Raw genomic sequence first — 21,225 nt, 5'->3', positions numbered from 1 at the left:
ACCGCGTGTAGCTTCCATTCCACGGGAAAAAAATAGCTTGGACTTTCTCGCCCTGTCCCGCATACGAAATGTACCAGTCTGCTTCTTATTCCGCATTTACACGTTGAACGCACGCAGACGTGGAACGTGATAAAGATGCGATGCGAAATGTTATTACTTCCACTTCGTAACTTGTCGATTTTTTTATTTGTGCTTGTGTTTTGTTCATTGCTCTGAATGAACGTGATATGAGAAGGCAAAAGAATCCTGAGATATTTCGCTTGAAATACATAATACGAATCAGGTTCTTGTATTTTCAATGCATAATTAGCGATTTATTCTTTATGTTATCGCCGATTTATTTTTTATGTTAAATCATGATTAAACCCAATTCTCATATTAAACAGATAAAAAGTCATATTTTAAAGTTAAATGTGCACATTTATAATAGTGAATGTATGTTTAGGACGCATTTATTTTGGCAGAACTTACAGCACTTGTCTTGTTCTAATTTTCTACGTAATTTGCTTATGCAAGGTGCAAGACACATATCTTATAAGATATTCTTCTCACCCCTAATTTATTTCGCCACGCTACTCAGAAAAAGAAAATTTCGCAAGACTGGGCAGTATAATAAAGCAATAAATAAATTGGGAAAAAATGCCCCCTTCCCCTCGTTTAGATCTTCCCAGGCAGGCGAGCACGTGGATATTGACCTAACAGGAGTAATTGCCTTTTTATGGCCGCTTTTAATGTCGCTCATAATCCCGCTCGCGCGTATAATCACTCGCTTTATGTATTTGACGATCATTTAATTGCACTAATGTCGTTTTTACGCGACCGTACTCTGTGACGAAATTGCTCGACTAACGGCACCATTTTGCCAGCCGGGATCCAATTTCCACGTGGCGAGACGAAATTTTTCTCCTACAGAAGCCTATACCTGCAGAATTAACGGTTCGCGTAAATCAGAACACAACTGACTGTAAAATTGAATCAACAGAGAAGCGAAGCTGATATGTCTTGAATGTCGCGAATTTTTTATCAAATGGGAAGCTAGCCCGAGAAATTGGCCGCTTTGCCCAATTTCTCCGACGATCGGCGGCAGTTACATTCTAATGAAAAGTGAATGCACGCCCATCGGTTCTCGACGTTGGACGTGAAATTTTTACGTGAAAGCCCGATCCATCCAACATTGACGTATATATCGACTCTCTGTTTGCCTCTCGTGCCTAATTCAGGCTTGGCCTCGATGTAACTGGCGTCGTGAATGAATAATCCCGATTCGCCGCTGGCCGCGTGCGCATCTCGCGTTCTGCACGTTGCCCATGCACTCTAAATGAATCACCCTCTATGTATTAACGTATGTACGTATGTGGCGGAGCTCGTCAGCGACCCGACCGGTGGCCCGGCTTGGTAAATCTTGCGGCGAGTACATTTCGCACCGGAAATCTCGAAAGGCCGCAGACCAGCCACCCTCTCGAGCCATTACCGCGTCTGCGGTCGATACTCCCGAAACACTTTTGCATGGTGACGCTCGAAATTCATGCAACGACGACTGCTCGACGACAACTCGGAAACCGATAGCCACGCCGATCTACCGCGAACTCGTGCCTCGTTCATCCCTGATTTCGCTCGACATGTCCGCGTACAAGTCCGTTTCCTGTCCTTCGAACTAATTTCGGAGAACGTAGGAGGCGAAACGTGCAGTGCGGTGTGCATGTGAAATCGAACAATGGAATAAATAATTCGCAGAGTTAACTGCAGACGTAACTTTGTCAGTAGAACTCGCGTAAAACGCGATTTTCTGCTGCTGCAAATCCTTTTACACCTAACTAGACAACTGATGGGTCCGAAGATTAGAATCGGGATTAGAAAATTAGCGCTGGGATCGGGATTCGAATCTAGGATCAATTAGAATTGGCGTTGCAATGAGTCAACCGCTCATTTGCATATCGTTCCAGGACCCCGGCGGCAACTACAACTTTGTAAATTGAGCCAATCAGTAGAATTGGGTCGGTCGACGTACATTCGCGCTCCACCCGCGCACACGCTATCGTTTTTGCTCGTATTAGAAGCAGCCGTTCTCGTTTTGTCATTCCGTCAACAGCAATCTCCCTTCATAGAATATCTTCACGGTTGTGTTTATTCTACTTGTTTCAGGGGATGGCAGCATAACGTGGCGGCGGCGTGACTACTAGCCGGCTCGACATGAACACGAACAGCAACGTCGTCGGTCAGGAAGGTGGTGCCGGTACCGATTACGGCGGTAACGAGGAGACGGCGGCTCTGCTGGGCAGGCCGCCGCCGCCGCCGGTCGTGGTGGCCGCGGCGTCTCAGGGCAAGCCGGTGCTCACGCGGCAGGATCGGGCGACCTTCCTGGTCGCCTCGCCGCAACTGTCCGTGTCCGGGCTCGGCGGCTCCGAGGAGAGCGGCACCAACGAGGACCCGGCGACCAGATCGGTACCGGACATCGAGCTTCACTGCCGGCTGGACGGCGAGTCGCAGCCACAGCAGCAGCAACAGTCGCAGCCGCAGTTGCAGCAGCAGCAGCAGCAGCAGCCGTCGCAGCAACAGCAGCAGTCGCAGCCGCAGCCGCAGCTCCAGCAATCGCAGCTGCAGCAGTCGCAGCTGCAGGCGCAACCGGTGTCGTACCGCGCGTCCAGGCAGTCGCATCAGTACAGATGCAGGTGCGACCGGAGAGACTCCCTCGCGCCCGCCTCGGCCCTTCATTTGGCTCGTAGCGTCTCCAGGTAAGGTGGAATGAGATAAATCTCAGGAAGGAAAGAGATTGATACGTGACGTAATAGCGCGGAACGAAATTCAGTACGCTGCAATATGGTGCAACATGAAAGGAGAGAATGGAGAAGTAAAAAATGAAAAAAGAAGGTGATTCGAGATGAAAGTAAACAGTGCTTTACTTATAAGCGCGAAGAAATTGGATGATCCCGAGAAAGTAGAATGTAATACGACGCCGATCAGATCGTTGATTCTCCAGAAGGTGGATGTGGTGTCACGTTCCGTGGATCGCGGTTTAGGTTTACGCTATTACACACGTATATGTCGAACGGTTTTCATTTGCAGCTCGTAATAGCGTTCAATATTGCGTCCGACTTTTTTTTATTTGATGGGAATGGACGTGGGCATGTACGTAGGAAAATGCACGTTTCGATCGTTGACACGGTGGTGACATTTATTTTTCGCGAACCAGCAAGCGCAAGTTGCGCACGTCGCGCAGTCCTTGCTTATTAATACACCATGTGTGTACTGGACGACGTATAGCTTTTCATCCAGCGAGTAGAGAATAATGAGCGCTTCGTAGTTTTATACGTGCCTACGTACAGTAATAAATGGTTGAACTAGAATGTATGGGGAATAATGGCCAACGCACAGAGGAAGAACCGCTGAAATATCACTGCGAGCAGCCAATTATTCTCTCTAACATACGATACCGCGGAATTTTGCATCGCCATTAAACGCAGTTGCGCAGAGCGAACTGAACGGGACTAAGCGCGGTCCATTTAAGAAGATTAACTGCCGTCCATCCAAAATGGATGAGAATCGTAACTTTGTCACGCTCTGTCACATTATATCGTGCATTAGAAGCAAAAAGATGGATCGTTTGGCACATAATATTCGTTTGCGTATAATGTTCGCGGTACATGATCGGCGTTAATCTGCGAGACCGTAGAACGCGGGTCGAAAGAAGGAAACAGCAGTCGTGTACCTTGAGGCACGCGCGGAAAGTTCGACTTGTGTAATTGGTAAAGTTTAACTACTCCGTGAACATTAGCCGATCGTGCTACGTATAGATATAATAGAATTGGGCCGAATAGCGCGAAACAGTTCTCGATAGGAGGCATGCACGAAACAGAAATTTGCTTCGCAAGCTGCCGACGTCGCACATATGACTTCGTTATTTCATCTTCGTGCCCTTATGCTACCCATTTGTCCAGCACATGTGCAGATATACGTTCGAATCGTACAATATATAATAGGTACGAATAAAAGACTCCAGAATTTATCGAATTTGCGTCTTTCACTTGAAAACAAGAACTTCTCACTTACTTTTCGTGAGAAAAGAATCTTCGAAATCAATTACAGCGGTAATTATGTAATTTTTTTGTTCACTTTGCGTTACGTAATGCGTTACGGAGTTAGCTGGGTGAACGTTCCCGGGTGAAGGAACTCCGCGATTACCCGGCAGCGTGGGTTTTCATCTGGACCACGAGAGGAGAGGAGAATCTATTTCCGGAAATGGCTGCGAATCGGCCACTTTTATGTAAGTGCGCCTGGCAATTCCGCCGGGAATCGCCGTGGTGGCCAGGAATGCGTCGCTCTCAGAAAAATGCGACGCCTTTGTTTCCTTAGACGAGCTCGTCCAAGCGGAAGAGGCCTTTCTCTTCGCCGGTCCAGGGAATCGCTCGCGCTTGCCGCCCGCCCTCACGAGTTTCTAGGACGATCACGTTCTCGCCGGGTCAAAAGTTGAGCCACGAAATTTTACGTCGTTCTGCAGCTCCTCCACCGGAGACCGAGAAATATACACCGGAAATTGCAGCGGGTACAAACATAACGTACGAAAAAAAGCGACTCGAGAATTCTTGCCGTGAAAATCGCGACGTTGATCCTTCCCAGAATATATCTCGTGTATTTCGCCTAATTACATTACAACTGTTTATTAGCTACTCATTGACTAATTACATTATTAAATGTAATGTGGTTTCGTGTTTCATATTGCAAGTTTTCATTTTTTTATCAATAAAACTGAATGTTTATAATGTGAAAATACAATATGTAAAGTCTGGATAAAAATAAGGTTGAGGTATATTAATAGCTACATCCTTATTGAGATCGAGATGAAAGAATCTTGCCTGCAGGAATAGGGTGCGGGGACATAAACAGGGAAACTTTAATTCCAAGTTTACCTCTTATCTTAAATTTAGCATCTTTTTAAATTATTATCTACGGTCATAAGTACATAAGCTTTTAGTAAAGAGATTTAGTAGAGAGAAAAAAAAAGCTTCGCTGGAAATTACTACAAATGAATAATTGATAAGTAAGAAAGCAAGAGAGATGACAGACTACGTTGTCGCTGATTGAAATACCGCTTGATGCTATTAGCACTGGCGTTTTAGTTATCATCAAATTTATATGGTTGATATACGAATCTCCCATATTTATGACGTCAAAAAAATGTATGGAATTATGAATAAAAGATCCATTGTTATCCGGAGAAGCCACTCAGAAGCCTAGGGACTTCGACGAAGATCGAAGTGCGAGACAGGTAACGATATCTTCGGGCGACATCCTCGTCCTGCGAGACGAAGGCTCTTGACTTTGGGGGCACCTTTAGACAAAGAGCCGCGACATATAGCAACACGAAAATTTCATCGAGAAAATTAAATTACGCGCATCCAACGTTATCAACCAACGAGGCCCACCGGCACTTTGCTAGCTCGATAATTTCGCGCGAAATTTCGTGTTTGCGCAATATTCCACGAGGACGTAAGCTCCAAAGTTTTATATCCACAACATTTGCCCTTTTCAATAGACCTGGGACCGGCCCTTTCAACTATTAAACTTTTAACGAAAGTTTAATGGCAGTGTTAAAGTTATTTATAAACGCTTGCTGTAATCACGTTTGCGTTTAACTGTCGGATGAAATTTCTCCACAGAGCTGCAATTAAAACCAGTCGAAGAAGTTTGCGTCGTCATTTACTGTAAGCTTTTGCTTACGGGTCGCGAAAGCAACCCGATTCGTGACTTGTTTTGCAACTCGAAAATCGATGCCTCGATATTGAAATAACCGTTATTTGCAATATACATGATGAGAGAGCGCCTTTGGGATACGGTGTGTACCAGCAATTTAGCGGTGCAGTAGTTTTCAATGAAATTAGCTCACGGACGAGTGGATCATATGCAATATTGGATCGCATACCTGAGACTATCGGCCCAACTTTATAGTCTGTGTCAACCATAAAACTGTACTATCCGTAGGATTTTCAAGCATTATAAGCGTTACAGGAACAGTCATTGGCGGTATCGTATTTTAGAATAAAGTTGTAGGCAGGGATCGGCATCAACGATATTTTCAGTAATATTTTCAGCTTTGATTAACAATTATTTTGATAATCAGTAATCAACTTCGAGAAATTTATTATTAATTGATTAATCAGTAATCAAGATCAACAATTTTTTAATTGCTCGGTTAATCAGTAATCAAAATGAACAATTTCTTAATTACTCGATTAATCAGTAATCAAAATATACAATTTTTCAATTACTCCAGTAATCAGTAATCAAAGTGAAAAATTTTTTAATTATTCGATTAATCAGTAATTATAGTATAAAATATTTTTGTTACTTGATTAATCAGCAATTAGAACGTAATAATTTTAATTACTTGATTAATCAGTAATCAGACCGAAAAAATTTTCAATTATTTCATCACTCAGTAATCAGTGTCAGATGTTCCTTGATTATTTAGTTGATTTTTTTCTGGATTATTTTCTTGATTATTTAAGTAGTTATCAGCGTACAGCACCAATTCCATACAGAAAAAATGTAATTAACGCAATATTTCACTATTTAAATTATTTTTTTATCAGTCATAAAAAATCCTACTTCAACTAATTTTATTAGAAAAATATTGCGTTGAATTTTTTTTTCTGTATATAATTGCTGCTGTACGCTGATGACTTAAATAATCAAGATACTTAAATAATCAAGAAAATAATCCAGAAAAAAATCAACTAAATAATCAAGGAACATCTGACACTGATTACTAAGTGATGAAATAATTGAAAAATTTTTCGGTCTGATTACTGATTAATCAAGTAATTAAAATTATTACGTTCTGATTACTGATTAATCAAGTAACAAAAATATTTTATACTATAATTACTGATTAATCGAATAATTAAAAAATTTTTCACTTTGATTACTGATTACTGGAGTAATTGAAAAATTGTTTATTGTGATTACTGATTAATCGAGTAATTGAGAAATTGTTCTTTTTGATTACTGATTAACCGAGCAATTGAGAAATTGTTCTTTTTGATTACTGATTAACCGAGCAATTGAAAAATTGCTTATCTTGATTACTGATTAATCAATTAATCGGGAATTATTTTTTCCTGTTAAATAAATAATTAAATACTCAAGTAATATTAATTTATTATTAATATTTTGCCGATCCCTGGTTGTAGGTACTATAAATAACGCAGGACCAGCCATTACGACGATGTGTTACGTGCTAGCATAAAGTCTCTCTTGCTTCTCTCTTTTTAATGTTTTTTTTTAACCCTACGACATTAATGTAATCGTACCAAGCTGAACGTGTTTAAACTCACTTACACGCTCACAAGATGTTAAAGGACGTTACGAATAACTTCGAAAATAAAAATCGTAGAAAGATTTTCCACAAATAATAATATACGGTACGATATGAAAACCAGCGCACTGCGAAAGCTGATTTCATTTTTCACCGTGGACGAGATAAAATGAGAAAACGAAAAACTTGCGGCAAACTTGTACGGTTCTCCAACCAGCCAGTGCGAAGCAGACAATTATATCAATGTTAATTGTTCGAAAAATATATAAATAATCTAATTTTCAAGAAAATTGCACTTCTGGCATTGCTTGTCAGACCAAGCAGAAAAACTCCCCAAGAATTATCCTTTAATCTCGCTTACTCTATTTGCTATTTCAAACAATTCGCAATTTAACAATGATTGCCGGTCGGTCTCCTGCAGTCTTTCGCGAAAACCGTGATTATTGTCGGGAATCACGCGATCCGCAAGCAATTATCCGCAAACGTCTCTGCAATTCGAGTCAGGCAAGATCCTTCAGAGTTGAATCGATCATTCAGGATCGCAAAGGGAATGATTCCGGCGATTGGACGTCCTCTCCTCCTCCCCGTCTCATTTCAAGAATACTGGTATCTAGTATATAATTGCACGATGTTTTTTGTTGCCGAAGGGAGAGCGTGAAGAGCGGCCACCACTGCTGCCCTTGTCAGGCGCCGCCGCCGCCGGTGTTGGTCACCACGTCGCCCAACGCGCGCATAATACGCCAGAGCTCGCAGCCGGAAGCGTCCGCATGCTGTTGCTCCGGCTGTTGCTGCCCGCTGCACACCGGCGCGACTCCGAGCGCCGCCTCGCTACGGCAACTCCGCGAGCCGGGCGACGGAATCGCCGGCATCGCCGCGGACTCGCTGCGGATCAATGGTGGTATACGACAGTTCCGGCAGGTAAGCGCCGCGCGGCCTCACCACCTTGCCACCCTCCTTCTGTCTCTGTCTCTGTCTCTCACTTGGCGCGAGCCTGACGACGGCATGCTCGCGCCCCTGCGATGCAAGAACCACCACCTGCCGACCACCGCGACACACCCTGACGAGAACTGGGTCCGTTGGCTCAGCAAGGGTGGCTGTCGTTCTCTTTGTTCCTGCGAGGAATAAAGAGGATGAAAGATTGTTCGTGTCTTACGCGTTGTCTTGTTGGGAAATGAGAATCTCGAGCGAAGATCCCTTTTCCATTAATTTAACTTGATTGATTGGTCCGGGGGAGTAATCGCTAGCTGAATCGCGAGCGTCATCAACCGCGTGTCAAGTAAAGAACACTATCTGCGATGAACGTTTAGCCTCAGAACAAAATTGCGAGAATTTGTGGCAGCGGCGATTATACGGGATTATGACTAAGGGATTCGATTTGGGGGATCGCCATTGTCCATGACATATGACCGTTCAGTATTATCTCCCACAAGTATTTGCTGATAAATAATACAATAACGTCGCAACGGCGTAAATTGTAACACGCAATTATATGCAAACAGTTATATAACCAGTAAATTGTAATGGATCCCTCGAGATTCGAGAATTTCGCATTCGGGGCTCGGGATGGATGCCTAATTTATCGCGGCGCCATTATAGTGCCGCAGTAGGTATTCTTGCATCGCGGGGAGCACCACCTGTGCGCGTCGAACCCTCCCAGTATCGGCACTCCCACACATGCCTCCATTTGTCCGCCTTCCTCCCGTGTACTGTTTGTTTTCACTTCCCGTTGAGCTTGTTAGTTCGAAGCGAAGGAAGGAGAGGGAGAAAGGGTTGCATTTAATTGGCACGCGCTTTTGTTGAGCAAGAGCTCGAGCGAACTTCGAGGGACTGTCTGCATTTTACGTAGACATATTTTCAGACGCCAACCGGTGACGTGGTGTCGAATAGGCGTCCCAATAATTCCTCGTTAGGAATTCCCCATGAATATCTCTCGAACACTTTGGTGTTCCTGAGTTTCGTGAATTAATTTACCGTGCCGCCTTCATTGGTTGCACTTCATGGGAAATGCAGGGAATTTCCAGGGAATCGCGCAGTTATTTTCAACTTTGTAGAATTGTTACTACCAAATAGCGATTCGACAGACGGCAAAGTTGAAATTGCGCAATTTCAGTTGCAAGTGATCCTACTTTCTCTCTTTCTCTCTCTCTCCATTTTGCTTTCTCTTCCTCTTTTTCTCTTGTTTCCTCATGTTTCTTTCCATCGGCTTGTTCTACGTTGCTCTTCTAATTCTCGTCACGCATGTGCCTTTCATCTGCGCGTTCTCGTTGCTATTTTATTGTCACGTTGCTCGATTCTTTTATTGGTGTCTCCACTCGTTACACTCCTATTCGATCGTGTCATAGCTGTTCGTAATGTCGTTTGTGTGTCAAATGTGTCTTGTAACGTTCCGTTGTCTCCTACCGTTCGTTCCGGGCTCGTCTTGTCTCCTCTTGGGAACAGATCTCTCCGTTCGTTCTCCAAGCGCGTTTCCTGCTCCTGTTTTCTCTCCACCCCCTCATTATTGAGGGTTTCACCGGCGTAGGCCCGGCGGAATCGTAAAAAGCCGAAGGTACACACAGAGCAGGTCTTTATGGGATCGAAAACTTACAACGCGAGCTTTACGAGACAGTCGATTGCGCAGTTTCCATCACGAGGGTGATCCGTGACGGTTCTTTATCCTCCGGTTCCGATCTCGTTAGCCGTTGAGGGATTGATCGTTTGTCATGGCGTGCAATAAAGCCAGCTAGCTGAGGTTTCAGTACCTCTTTCAATTTAATCTGCTAGGTCGCTTTTTATGATTTCCCGCGCAAATAATCACGCATATTGTTTTACGGTAGATTTAAGCCCTCGCAACTCGAGAAATTTGTATAAATATAAGAAATCATTAATACGTGACTTAACACTTGCAAGAAATTCATTTACAAATTTAAAAGTTATTTATTGATTTAATAGTTTTACGTATCAAAGTATGCAACAACTGGTCGAATTTTTAAATAAATGCGATGGTTGAGAGTATAAATTTAAAATAATTCACGAACATAGATTATACTCATATGAAGAAGTAGAGATACAGAAATTCAAAGTCTTGTGGAACAGAAAGGGAATAAATTCCCAAATTCTCGTATCTGAAGTTCTGTCGAAGTCCGCGAATAGATTCGATATTTTTGGATTCAGAAATACATCGATCTGCAGCGAACTCGATAATTGCTTGCTGCAGAAGATACAGGTCTGCAAAAGCAACCCTTATCGTTGGAGCTCGTTTACTGCCACCTGGTGGAGGGTAGAAAGAAGTGCGGAGAATCACCCTCAAATGGTAGCTCTAGAATCGTACCGGCAGAGAACACAACGTTATATGCTCGACGTTCGATATCTTGCTCGCTGGATTTTTTACCACATTGTCGTGAAATCGTGACGTGATACAGATGGCAGTCGTTGTAAAAACGACATTCTCTAAGAGTCTAAGGGATATATCAGACCCGAAGAATCGTGGCACTTTAAATCATTCTAAATCAAATTTTACGAAATTTTCTTCCAAATTTTAAAATGTATGGCAAAAAAAGAGAATGACGAGTTCGAATTAAATATTTTTTGACAGCAAATTCTATTTCTTATATAAAAATTAAGCAATATACATTTTTAAAAAAGAATTGGTTGACCATTTCTAGATAAAACGTAAACTTTCTTTCTGAAAAATTAATCTGATTTTTCCAGAGAATCTTTCCAGAGCATTTAGTATTAATATATCGAATCAATATCCCCTTTTATTGTTAGAGTTTCAAGAAGTTGTGAATTGAGCTTGCAGTCGAACCGTTTCATATCTTTTCTAGCATCATCTATCTTTGTAATTAACCCCTAACTCGTAAAACTTTCTTCGGGGAAATCGCGAGTACAATTTGCGAGACAATCTTGCCTTTTCTGGGACACTCCAGGCGCATTAGCCTCGCCCTATTTTTTCCTGGCCGTATTCGTAATTTGCTTAATTCTGTTCCGAGTGGTGGTCCTCTCGGGCAAACCGAAATTTCTGTCATCATTATACAAGAACCGCTTCGTAAAAAGGGGTTGCTAGAAGGGATTGGGAACGGGGACGGGGGCGGTTCTCGCGACATTGTTAGTTTAATTATGTCTCCTTGGCGCATAGAAACCCCGCGCCTGCGGGGTGAGGATGCTTTCAGGATGAGGGCGATAGGGCTCCCGTCAGTGTTTTTGGCCAATGGCCAACCGGGGTACGTCCTCATGCATGCTACCACGATTCGCTGTGACGAGAACCCCTTGACATTTTCCGCGAGTTGGGTAATCGCGGGGAAGCGCGGAGACCAATCGAAATGGACGTCAGTATGTGATACAGGTATAAAAGCGACACGTGTGATACCTGCTGTCACACGTACGTTCTGTATCGCTCTGTATCGCTCTTCTGTAGGTACAATACGTTTTTGGCCAATCAGCGCATGTTGCTTCAAACCACTCGCACCGATTTCATCAACTTTGAACATTTAGCAATTTTAATCCCTCGCGTGAGTTACTACTGTTCATTTTTATTTATTTGATTTTATTCTACATATTCATTTAATATCTCCAGAATTATATTTGTCCAGGATGCATTATTGGATACGATCTCAAAGTATTAAACATTTGTTTTTAATACAAAATTACGTCATATTAAATAGCATTAATTTGTTATTGAGAGAATAGCGAAAATGTCTGAGGATTTTCGAAATGAGGTGGTCGTACAACGTTTTGCCTTTGCATTATAATCACGTGCGAACGATTACAGTGCGCGCTTTTCCTGTTTCATGTTTTTAATTATTATGAATTTAGATGCGTGGCAGCATTTTCTCGCAGCGGTGAAAATTCAGTTTCCGCTCGGGATCGCGTTTCTCTTTTGCAAACCGATATCTCCGTGATTTTTCCCAACGTGGTTTTCACTTTTGGAATTCTCTTTTTCTTTCTCTTGTGTCATCCTCGCTTTGATATGAAATAGTTCTTGTTGCCAGGTCTAAACATTACAACATTTGCTTGGTTGTGTGGAAATACATCAGTTATCCATTTTGCCATTCGCCTGACATCAACGTGTGACTGCTTTCTTAGAAGAGTGATCAAAGAGTGATAGAAAAATAGTAAAAGAGTGATATGATAGAGTGAAACACAAAACTTTTATCGTAGATTTTTCGCTCCATTACAATATACAATACTTGTTGCAAAACACAGCTTTTAAATATAAACAGAATTTCTCAGTAGAATTTATCAATATAATACACTTTTTCAACTCGATTATATTAATAGAGAAAATTGATATTTTCTATATTATTAATATAGAAAATGCCCTGGATTATAATACAAACAAATTCGTAATATATTGTTAATGTTTCTATCTTTTTCCAAATGAAAAGAGATCAATCAATAATTTTTCTGACAAATGCAACACTAGTATCATATTTTTTTTTTATTAAATACTAAATTAAATTAAGTAATATCTAAATTAAAATTGAATCGCAAATTTGGAATTGGATCCGTCAATATAAGCGCTAATTGCTTCTAACAGACTACTCTAAAATGATTAACTCAGTAAAAATGTCAGCAAATATCTTCCAGTGTGCACGTGCGAGATGCATATCTGCTGCTCGCAGTGCACATTGCAGCCGACTCTTGCGTATCGGACATGTAACGTCGCGCAATTTTCAGGCCATTCTATCTCATGTCTAAACCAGGGCAGAGTATCCTCGAAACGGTCCATGGTCCGAGATTTTCGCTGACCCTTTCGCCCGGCACTTACACGATTACACATGATTACTGTTACACGCGTTTAGGTCCGTATGTATCTCGCCACCGTAATTACTTTAATCATCCAATGGCCGGATGTTCGAGCCTCCACTCAACTCGCGAATGAAACTTGAACCGCTGCCGACGCAAATTCGCAGAACCAGTTAGACAACAAGAGGTAGTAATTCTCCGAATTGGATGTAATTGTAATTGAATGTGATATGTAATTTTTTTAAATAATTGTTTTATTTATAAAACGTTGGATGTACATATCGAATGGATAGACACTATTTTAAACGAAATTAATTTATTCTTTATTTATCTCTATTTATCTCCATTTATCTCCATTTTATCAAGATTGCATTGGTTATCTTAATAGAACGCTTCCCTTGTAAATATCTTTATATCAAATTTTCGATAAATCTTCCCCTTCGAAGCAGTAATCAACTGATAAGTGGAGTGGCGAACATATGGTACGGCGTTAATTGCGGATCAACCTATTAATATTAATCTTCATTAGTTAATTAATCGTCACGTGACTGTGAGAAATGGGGTGTGTGGGTAAGACGAGACGTGCGACTTGTTCCAAGAGTTTCGCGGGAAACTTGGGCATTGGTTCCCCATTTGTCTCGGGGACTTCTCTCATTATGCGAGATTAAATACAAAGGATCTGCCCGCGAGCTGCCCCCGGCGGATGCTGAATCTGAATCTTTCATTGCGCGTTCCGCATATATTAGCTCGCGGAACTTTTAATTTCGCGCCCGTCCCGCAAGGATAATAGCCGGCATTTGCATAAGGATAACTTTCAGCCACTTCGCGTTTTGAACCGTTCCACGAGATCGCCGACGAGGACAGTCACATGTCCTTAATCGGCGGAAAAAGAATTTTCCAATGCAAAATGCATTATGTAAAGTTTTCCTCGAAACTCTGCAATCCGGAAGAGACATTTGAATTATACACCGTTTCTCTAATGAGGATTCATTTCTCCCTAATAACTCGCGATTTAATAACTGTCAATTAAGAAGCGCAAACGCTAAGGGAAACTGATTGGTCGATTAACGTGTAATTGTTATTTAGTTTGTTCATGTCACTTCTACGTTCACCTGCACGGTTGTTGATATACGCGAGACACTGAGCTTCGCCGAGAAACTGCCCGACCTAATACAAGTTAATTAATAAATTGTCATTTATTTTTCATATCTTATCTCATTCATATCTTCTCTTAAACGTTACATATTTTTCTATAAATATGATGAAGAGTCGGTTAATTCAAGTCACGTCCATGTCGTTCGTCTACGTCAATGACAAAATCGTCTTTTTCTCTTCCTCTCTTTTCCCTATCTAGAGATGCGTTTTCGAGGGCACGAGCGCGTGGAAATATTACGAGTAGATCGTTCGATAGAATTCGCAGACTACCACTTACTCTAATGGTGAATCACCGTGCTTTTCCCTTCTTCCAGGCGGATCGCTTTCGAATTGTCGCGTCCATCGCGCAGAATCGCGCGTACTGCAACGCTGCTATTTTACGCCCTCGCAATCACTCACCCTCGACTCTGTCGATCGCTCCGATCGATTGGCCGCGCGAGATCTTCGCTCTTTCCGCATCTCGTGTTTCCGCATCGCGGAAAACTTTTACACTCGATCGCAATTTCACGATGAACTGCCTGAACTCCACTCACCAAGTGGACGACCGTAATTAGCCAGGCGCGGCTAATTAAGCGAGGGGGAACTTGATCAATGTCTCGGTTTCTTCGTCCCGGGCGCGGTTATTACGAGCATTAATCGCGCGCCACGCGCTCAGACGCCGGCGAACGAGGGTGAGCCGTCGATAATTTTTCATCGCTCGAAGCATATCGCAAATGTTAATTGCGACGGTGATAAAATGTCCGCATAGTCATTCGTGCGATGCAGAGAAGATATACCGCGATTTATAATAGCGGATCCTCTTGTTTTACGTGTAATTTAATGAATATTTGTTCCTGCGCGGATCCGGAGAACGTTTCCCTATTATTTGTTTTATAATTCCAGTCTATCTTCTGCGAAACATTAAGTGCAAATTTCCTTGTATTAATTGAATAATGAAATTATAACGTACGAAATGGAAATTGAATATATTAAGTGCCTCCTCCCCCTTCCTCCCCTAGCAAGAATAACAAGAATTATTTTTATGGGTCATTGGCGATTCCTTTCGATCATCCGCAAAAACGTGTACAATCGTATTGTCGGGCTCCATTACGTCGAAAATTGATTACCCAGCTTCCCCTAGCTGCAAAAAAGGGCTCGAAATCGTGGTGAAAAGGTGACTCGATTCCTTTCGATAAGGGTTTCAACCCTCGGGGAAAAAACCATCCCTTGCGAAAGTTATCCGATTCTTCGTCTCGATGTTTCCGATTGTGGATTGAAGAAGTGATGATGGTCCTCGTCTTCTATTGTCTTTCTTCACAATTAATTCTTTTCGAAGATTAAATATCCCGATAATTTACAACGTATGATGTTCTATCAAACAATTTATGGACAATTTAAATTTAAGATTATAAATAAAGCAGCGAAGTCCCATTCCACATTTAAACCAAATTTTAATGATTCAGGTCACTAATGTTTTAATAAAATTTCAATTTTTATCATGATGTGTTAAAATGTACTAAAAATCTAGAAGCCAGGAAAGTGAATTTTCTATTCGAGACACTTGACATCCATTTGATCGAAATATCCATATCTCGCCCGGTGACACACATTTCGTGACACCCGGTGCATCATATGGCTTCACACTTCCGAGCCACCGGAGCCGATGAGTTTAATACGAAACCAAATTTGCTCTTCCGGCGTCGAGAGAGTTAATCGCCGGTCCTTCGTCTCACGCACGGGCGACAGCTTAACCGGAACTGAAACCGCGCACCATCCCCGATAAGATTAGAGAGACGCCGATCCGTTTCTGTCGTTATCCAGAGTCTCCGGATTCACGTCATAAATCTGCGACGTGGGTATCCTAGATTTCTACCCGAGAAGGTATTTCTCGGTCTCGACTTCTTCGTCGGCTTACCATTTCCGGGATTCGATCTCTTTGACATCACACGCGCACATCGCATCGTCTTTCTTTCTTTCTCTCTCTCTCTCTCTCTCTCTATCTTTTTGTCTTTCTCCTGTCCAACTTGAATACTCCATCGAGCGCCTTCAAGTGCTCTCTCCTCGGCGTGCGCCGTTCGTTTCATCTCCCGACCAAGCAACCTGCCCAGTCTTTAGTCTAGATCCCTTTGGTCGGTTTACGCGAGCGTCAGCGGGGAGGCAAATCCGGTGTGCAAATTACTCGTCTGCTTCTTGAAGCGCGAGCAACGGGTGTTAAAATTCGGGTGTACTCAAGAGTTTTAGCATGTGACAGCGCAAGACGATGGCAGATGGAAATAATTAGGATCAGCATAAATCAGTGAAAATAACTTCTCAATTAATGTCCATTTCAGAATTCCGCTTTTAGAAATTTTAAGCATAGTAAACTGCAGAGAAAATAATTATATGCAAATTAAATTCTTGAATTGGCATGTAAAATATAGTAAATTATATTCCTCTCGAAACGATAATAATAATGACACTCGTAATTGGAGACAGTCAGCAATTGTTCAATTTAAAATTTGGCAAACGCAGAAGATGCTGCCTCATCAGATTCTTGAGGACATTCTAGCCTGATTCGGACAAGTATCGATGACAAACTCTCCATGCGGGTCGCTTGGAGACGTGGATTTACTTAGAATGTCCGTCCAAACAAGTCGAGTGGACCGGATAAGTAGCTTGCACTCGAGATATCGGCGTAACGAGGGAAGGCCAAGCACACGCCAAGATATTCAAGGGTTTTCTATTCGCTTGCTTGTCCCGCAACTTGTCTCCTACTTGACTTGTCGTTGATTATAAACGAGTGGGTGCTCGCACCGTGCGACAACTAGCTTGCGGCTAACTCGGAGCGCGGAGTACGTTGGTCAGAGTAAAAAGGCAACCCCGAGCTCATCCGTTTCCGCGTGGACCGATATCCGGCCAGGATGTCCTCACCAGGCCATATCGCTACGATGAGATGGATGACTTCCTGTGTGTCAATCGTAATCGCAATCGCAATCACGGGTTTATTTAGATAAATTCAATACATCTAATACGTAATCAGCTAATGTATCAGCACTGCTGATCATACACCCTCAGAAAGGATTTCTGATAACAAGACGAAAAATATTCTTAACTAATTTAATCGTATTACAAGTATAAAAAATATGAAAATAAAACAATTTTTAATTTAAATCAGTAATTTCTATTCTTCTCTCTCGAATTAAATAAGATTGTCTTACTGTCTTGAGACAAGAGTAACATATACAAATTTATGCTTATATATTCTTGTATGTAGAATAATTTGATATTAGCGCCACTTTACAGTAGGCTTTGTCGATGTCGACGCATCATTTTCTCACAGTTGCTCGTCGACTCGGCGTTTCTGCGTCCTTTATTCGGATAAAACGGCCAATATTTATGTGTTGCAATCGAAAATCGGGAAAGTGTTTCTGTTATTTACAATGAATAAATGCAATACTCTACAAGAAATATTAAAAGATATGGAAATGTAAGTAAGTATATACAATATACTTACTTGAGAAATAAGATTCGAGATAAGAAATTTCCATATCTTTTAATATTTCTTGTAGAGTATTGCACTTATTCATTGTAAATAACAGAAACACAGAAACACTTTCCCGATTTTCGATTGCAACACATAACTATTGGCCGTTTTGTGCAGATTCTACAAATTCTCTTAGAAGAATAGAATAAGATGTCTTTTAGATCTCACAATATTCTTAAATCAAGAATATTTTGAACTTGCTACAAATTTGTATCTAAATCCTTCTGAGAAAATTAATGAGATAGCACCAAGATTATTTAAATCTAGATTTTGGAATTTTCTATTCAAGATTAAAATATGCTTCTTTTCAATAATAAATATGATTGTCGCTATAGCGATCTTATTTTATGATAAATTAAAGAGTAATAGCATTAAGTCCAGAAATCTTTTCTGTGGGTGTACCTTTGACATGGTTCAGCGGAATTTAATGATCATATCTTTTTAATGAAGCTTGTTAAATTCGAGAATTGCACATATAGAATGCCAACGCGCGATCATGAAGCGTGTAGTTGCACGTTTTTCCGTACGATGTTTTTATTCCGCAGCGCGGAATAATATACTTGAATCTCGCGTGTAACATCAGTGTTCACAGAGAGGAATCCGCTTGCGTTCGCAATTACTCTACCATCGTGTGACGTGCTCATTACGAAAGTTGGCGGTCGTCGCTTCGTGACGGGTAACGCGCCCGCTGAACTTGCCTCTCCGCCTGATCTTGCGTAGTACCAACAGCCAATAGTTTAGCAGTAGCAGGACGTCGCGCCTAGATAGTAGTTGTCGTAGATGACGAGCGCTTGCTTAGAAACGACAGAGGTGGAAATTTGGGACTAACACCGCGATAAGGATAAAGGGAGATAGCTTCAACCGCTAGTATCGCGCGCGAAGGGGATCATTTGTCTGTTGCATCTCTCTGGGCTGGTTGCACCAACGTTGGTTACCGCTAACTGTGGTTGGCTAAATCTTCTCCCTCCCTCTGTCTCTTTCTCTTTCTCTTTCTATTCTCTGGCCGTGTTACAGTGAAGATGTTAATCTAGTAGAAAGCAGAGAATTGTGATTTGAGTAGTATAATAATTGCAGTAATTTATCTTTTCAATGTCCACTTCATCGCTGTTTGTTAATATCAATAATAATTAGATGTTATGTCAAGATTAGACATAAAATTGTTAGATAAAGCCATTTTTCTTATCAATATTATATAGCTAAGCTTACAGGAAATGGCGAGAATTCGCTTATACTATTAATGTCAGATGTTGAATTAATTAATTAATCTCTAGGAGCAATTGTACATCGTTACTATTTTGCACCTGCGACCGATTATAGATTTTTTTCTCCTTTCCGATATCGTAATTGTCGTTACAATAGAATCGAGGCGCAACTGGTCCTTCAGTCCAATTGCATCATTGTCCAATTACCAAGATCAAGCAGATTATCCTTGTTCACGTCGTAGCCAGGGAACTCCAGAAAGGGACGTATGATCAGTGTTAGCCATCCATGGCAGTCCCCGTAGACGGTCCATCGTGATTGACCTAATCTCGTAGTCGAGTAGATCTTCTCCGCTGGCATCGTGTAGCTAGGGCCTATCCCAGAGGGTCAGAGGGACTTAGCAAACCGCGGCAATCTTGTTGGTGCAACCGATCCCGTGTCCGTCCACGTGTCTGTCTTATGCTGTCTTGCACTTGTGCTGTCTGTCTCGTCGTCCACCACGTGCACTCGCGAGCGTCGCGACACGACGCGACGCAGGACGAGAAGGAGAGCTCTGTGTTATTAACCACGTGTTGTCGGTATAATGCGCGGTCCAGTTCCCGTGGTGGTGCAAGTCGTCTGATCGGGCGTCGATGGCAGTGGCGCCTTCCTCCATGGCCACAGGGCCCGGCCCAGCACCCGCCGGCGCTGCTTCCGGTACGCAGGGCGCCCAGGGCGTCGTACTCTGTCCACGTACACTGTCGCAGGTGCGACGATCACGACTACGCCGGGCCCTCACCGAGGCGACCTCCGAGACCGTCAACTACGTCAAGACGGTGGGATGACGATTTTTCGCTATCAAGTCCTATTATGCCACGTATACCGGGTGTTCCAGATCTCGTGTAAAATCCAAAATGATCTCAGATGTTGCTTAAGTCATTAAATTCTTTGGATAAAAAAATTAATTTTGTTATTACCTTTTTGTCTATTTCGTGTTACTGAAACTTTGATCTCGTAAAATTTTTCGTTGAGAACAGTTTATTTCGTTATTGTTTTAAATTTACGAGTCAGTTAGAGGAGACATCCTCGTTTTCGTTTACGTAAGAAAATTGAAATCTTAAATTAAAATCTCTAATTGAATTTCGAAATCTATTTGGGGCCATAATATCGTGTAACTGTCGCCATTTGTATCGATATGAGACCGCAATATCAGCGGTCGTGGGAAGCATGCGATTTCTGGGATACCCCGTATGCGAATATGCCTTGCATAACGTATGCACATGCACGCACGACGCGATTGGCGATGGTATTAGCGGGACGTTCGACGGGAACACTTTGACCGTAAGGTCATATAAAATGACGTCTGCTACAAACGGCCATGCTATGCTTCCGCGAGCTTCCCCTTTATGGTCTTCCAACACCAGACGCCATAATTTCATTTATGTGACAGAAATTGCGAGGAACACAATACACTGTTCGCACATAAAGACATTAAAATACAAGAAAGCCATAAAGAACATTTACGAAAAACGTTGTTTTTTGATCCCAGATTGCACAATATACGGTAATATATGGTATATCCACAGTAATATACATTTACAACGTATTGTTAGTGATCGAGCATGTTAATCCGTTTAACGTTAGTTCGTACTCTTCATTTTTCTTTCTCCCTCAGTTCACTTTCCTAGTTAAAGAAAAATTTTAACGAGACTTTCCGAGCAACGAATAAACACGATCGCTCGAGGAAGGTAAACGTCACTTAATTTCACATTTTGCAAGAATTAGATACCTCGAGCAGCGTTAATCTGCATCTGACAATTCAAAGAGCGGTAACCGCGCGTTATTATTCATAAAGGGCGAAATTTACACATTCGCGAGCCGCGAAAACGCGGGATGCACAAAAGACATGCATCAACATGCGTCGGAGAGAGAAAGTAGCATAGTAATAAAAGAAAACTAAAAAACAAGCAGAGCAACAAAGGAGCGCGCAATAAAATCCGAATTTCCGCGAGCTCGCGTTAAGGCAAGTACATCTGGCAAATATTGATCGTAACAATCCGCGCTTTACGTCGCTGCATTCCTTCGCACAAGATGCGTTCCCTGTAGTAAACGGCGAAATACGACGCCCAAGAAATAATAAAATCCACCCCCAATCCCCCTGTCTGTCCCCCGGGTGCGAAAAAGAGCGGCGCCTCGTGTACTATGCACGGTCGGGCGCGCAGAAATTTCCTCGCGCGAATTTCATGCGCCAGAAATCGCCCGACCAATGGGCTTGCGCGCGCGAAACTTTCGCGAGTTTCACCCCCGCGCGGCGCATATAATTTACGAACCTGCACCGACGCCCTCTTCC

General features: G+C 42.2%; 1 protein-coding gene across 1 annotated transcript in view; it reads left to right on the top strand.

The window, feature by feature from the left end:
- LOC105279808 (small conductance calcium-activated potassium channel protein) overlaps positions 1-20,826 on the top strand; it is a 54,440-nt gene extending 33,614 nt beyond the window's left edge. Inside the window, exons 2-4 of the mRNA XM_020031830.2 lie at positions 2,143-2,732; positions 7,960-8,230; positions 19,493-20,826. Of these exons, the coding sequence (XP_019887389.2) occupies positions 2,191-2,732; positions 7,960-8,230; positions 19,493-19,720 (1,041 nt within the window). The 5' untranslated portion in view covers positions 2,143-2,190 and the 3' untranslated portion in view covers positions 19,721-20,826. The remainder of the gene's footprint in view (positions 1-2,142; positions 2,733-7,959; positions 8,231-19,492) is intronic.
- Positions 20,827-21,225: the final 399 nt, after the last annotated feature.

Source organism: Ooceraea biroi, chromosome 7 (genome assembly GCF_003672135.1).
Source record: "Ooceraea biroi isolate clonal line C1 chromosome 7, Obir_v5.4, whole genome shotgun sequence".
In the NCBI taxonomy this organism is placed as follows: Eukaryota; Metazoa; Arthropoda; class Insecta; order Hymenoptera; family Formicidae; genus Ooceraea; species Ooceraea biroi.
The sequence above is the reverse complement of the archived record's forward strand: the minus strand, read 5'-3'. Positions and strand labels throughout refer to the sequence as shown.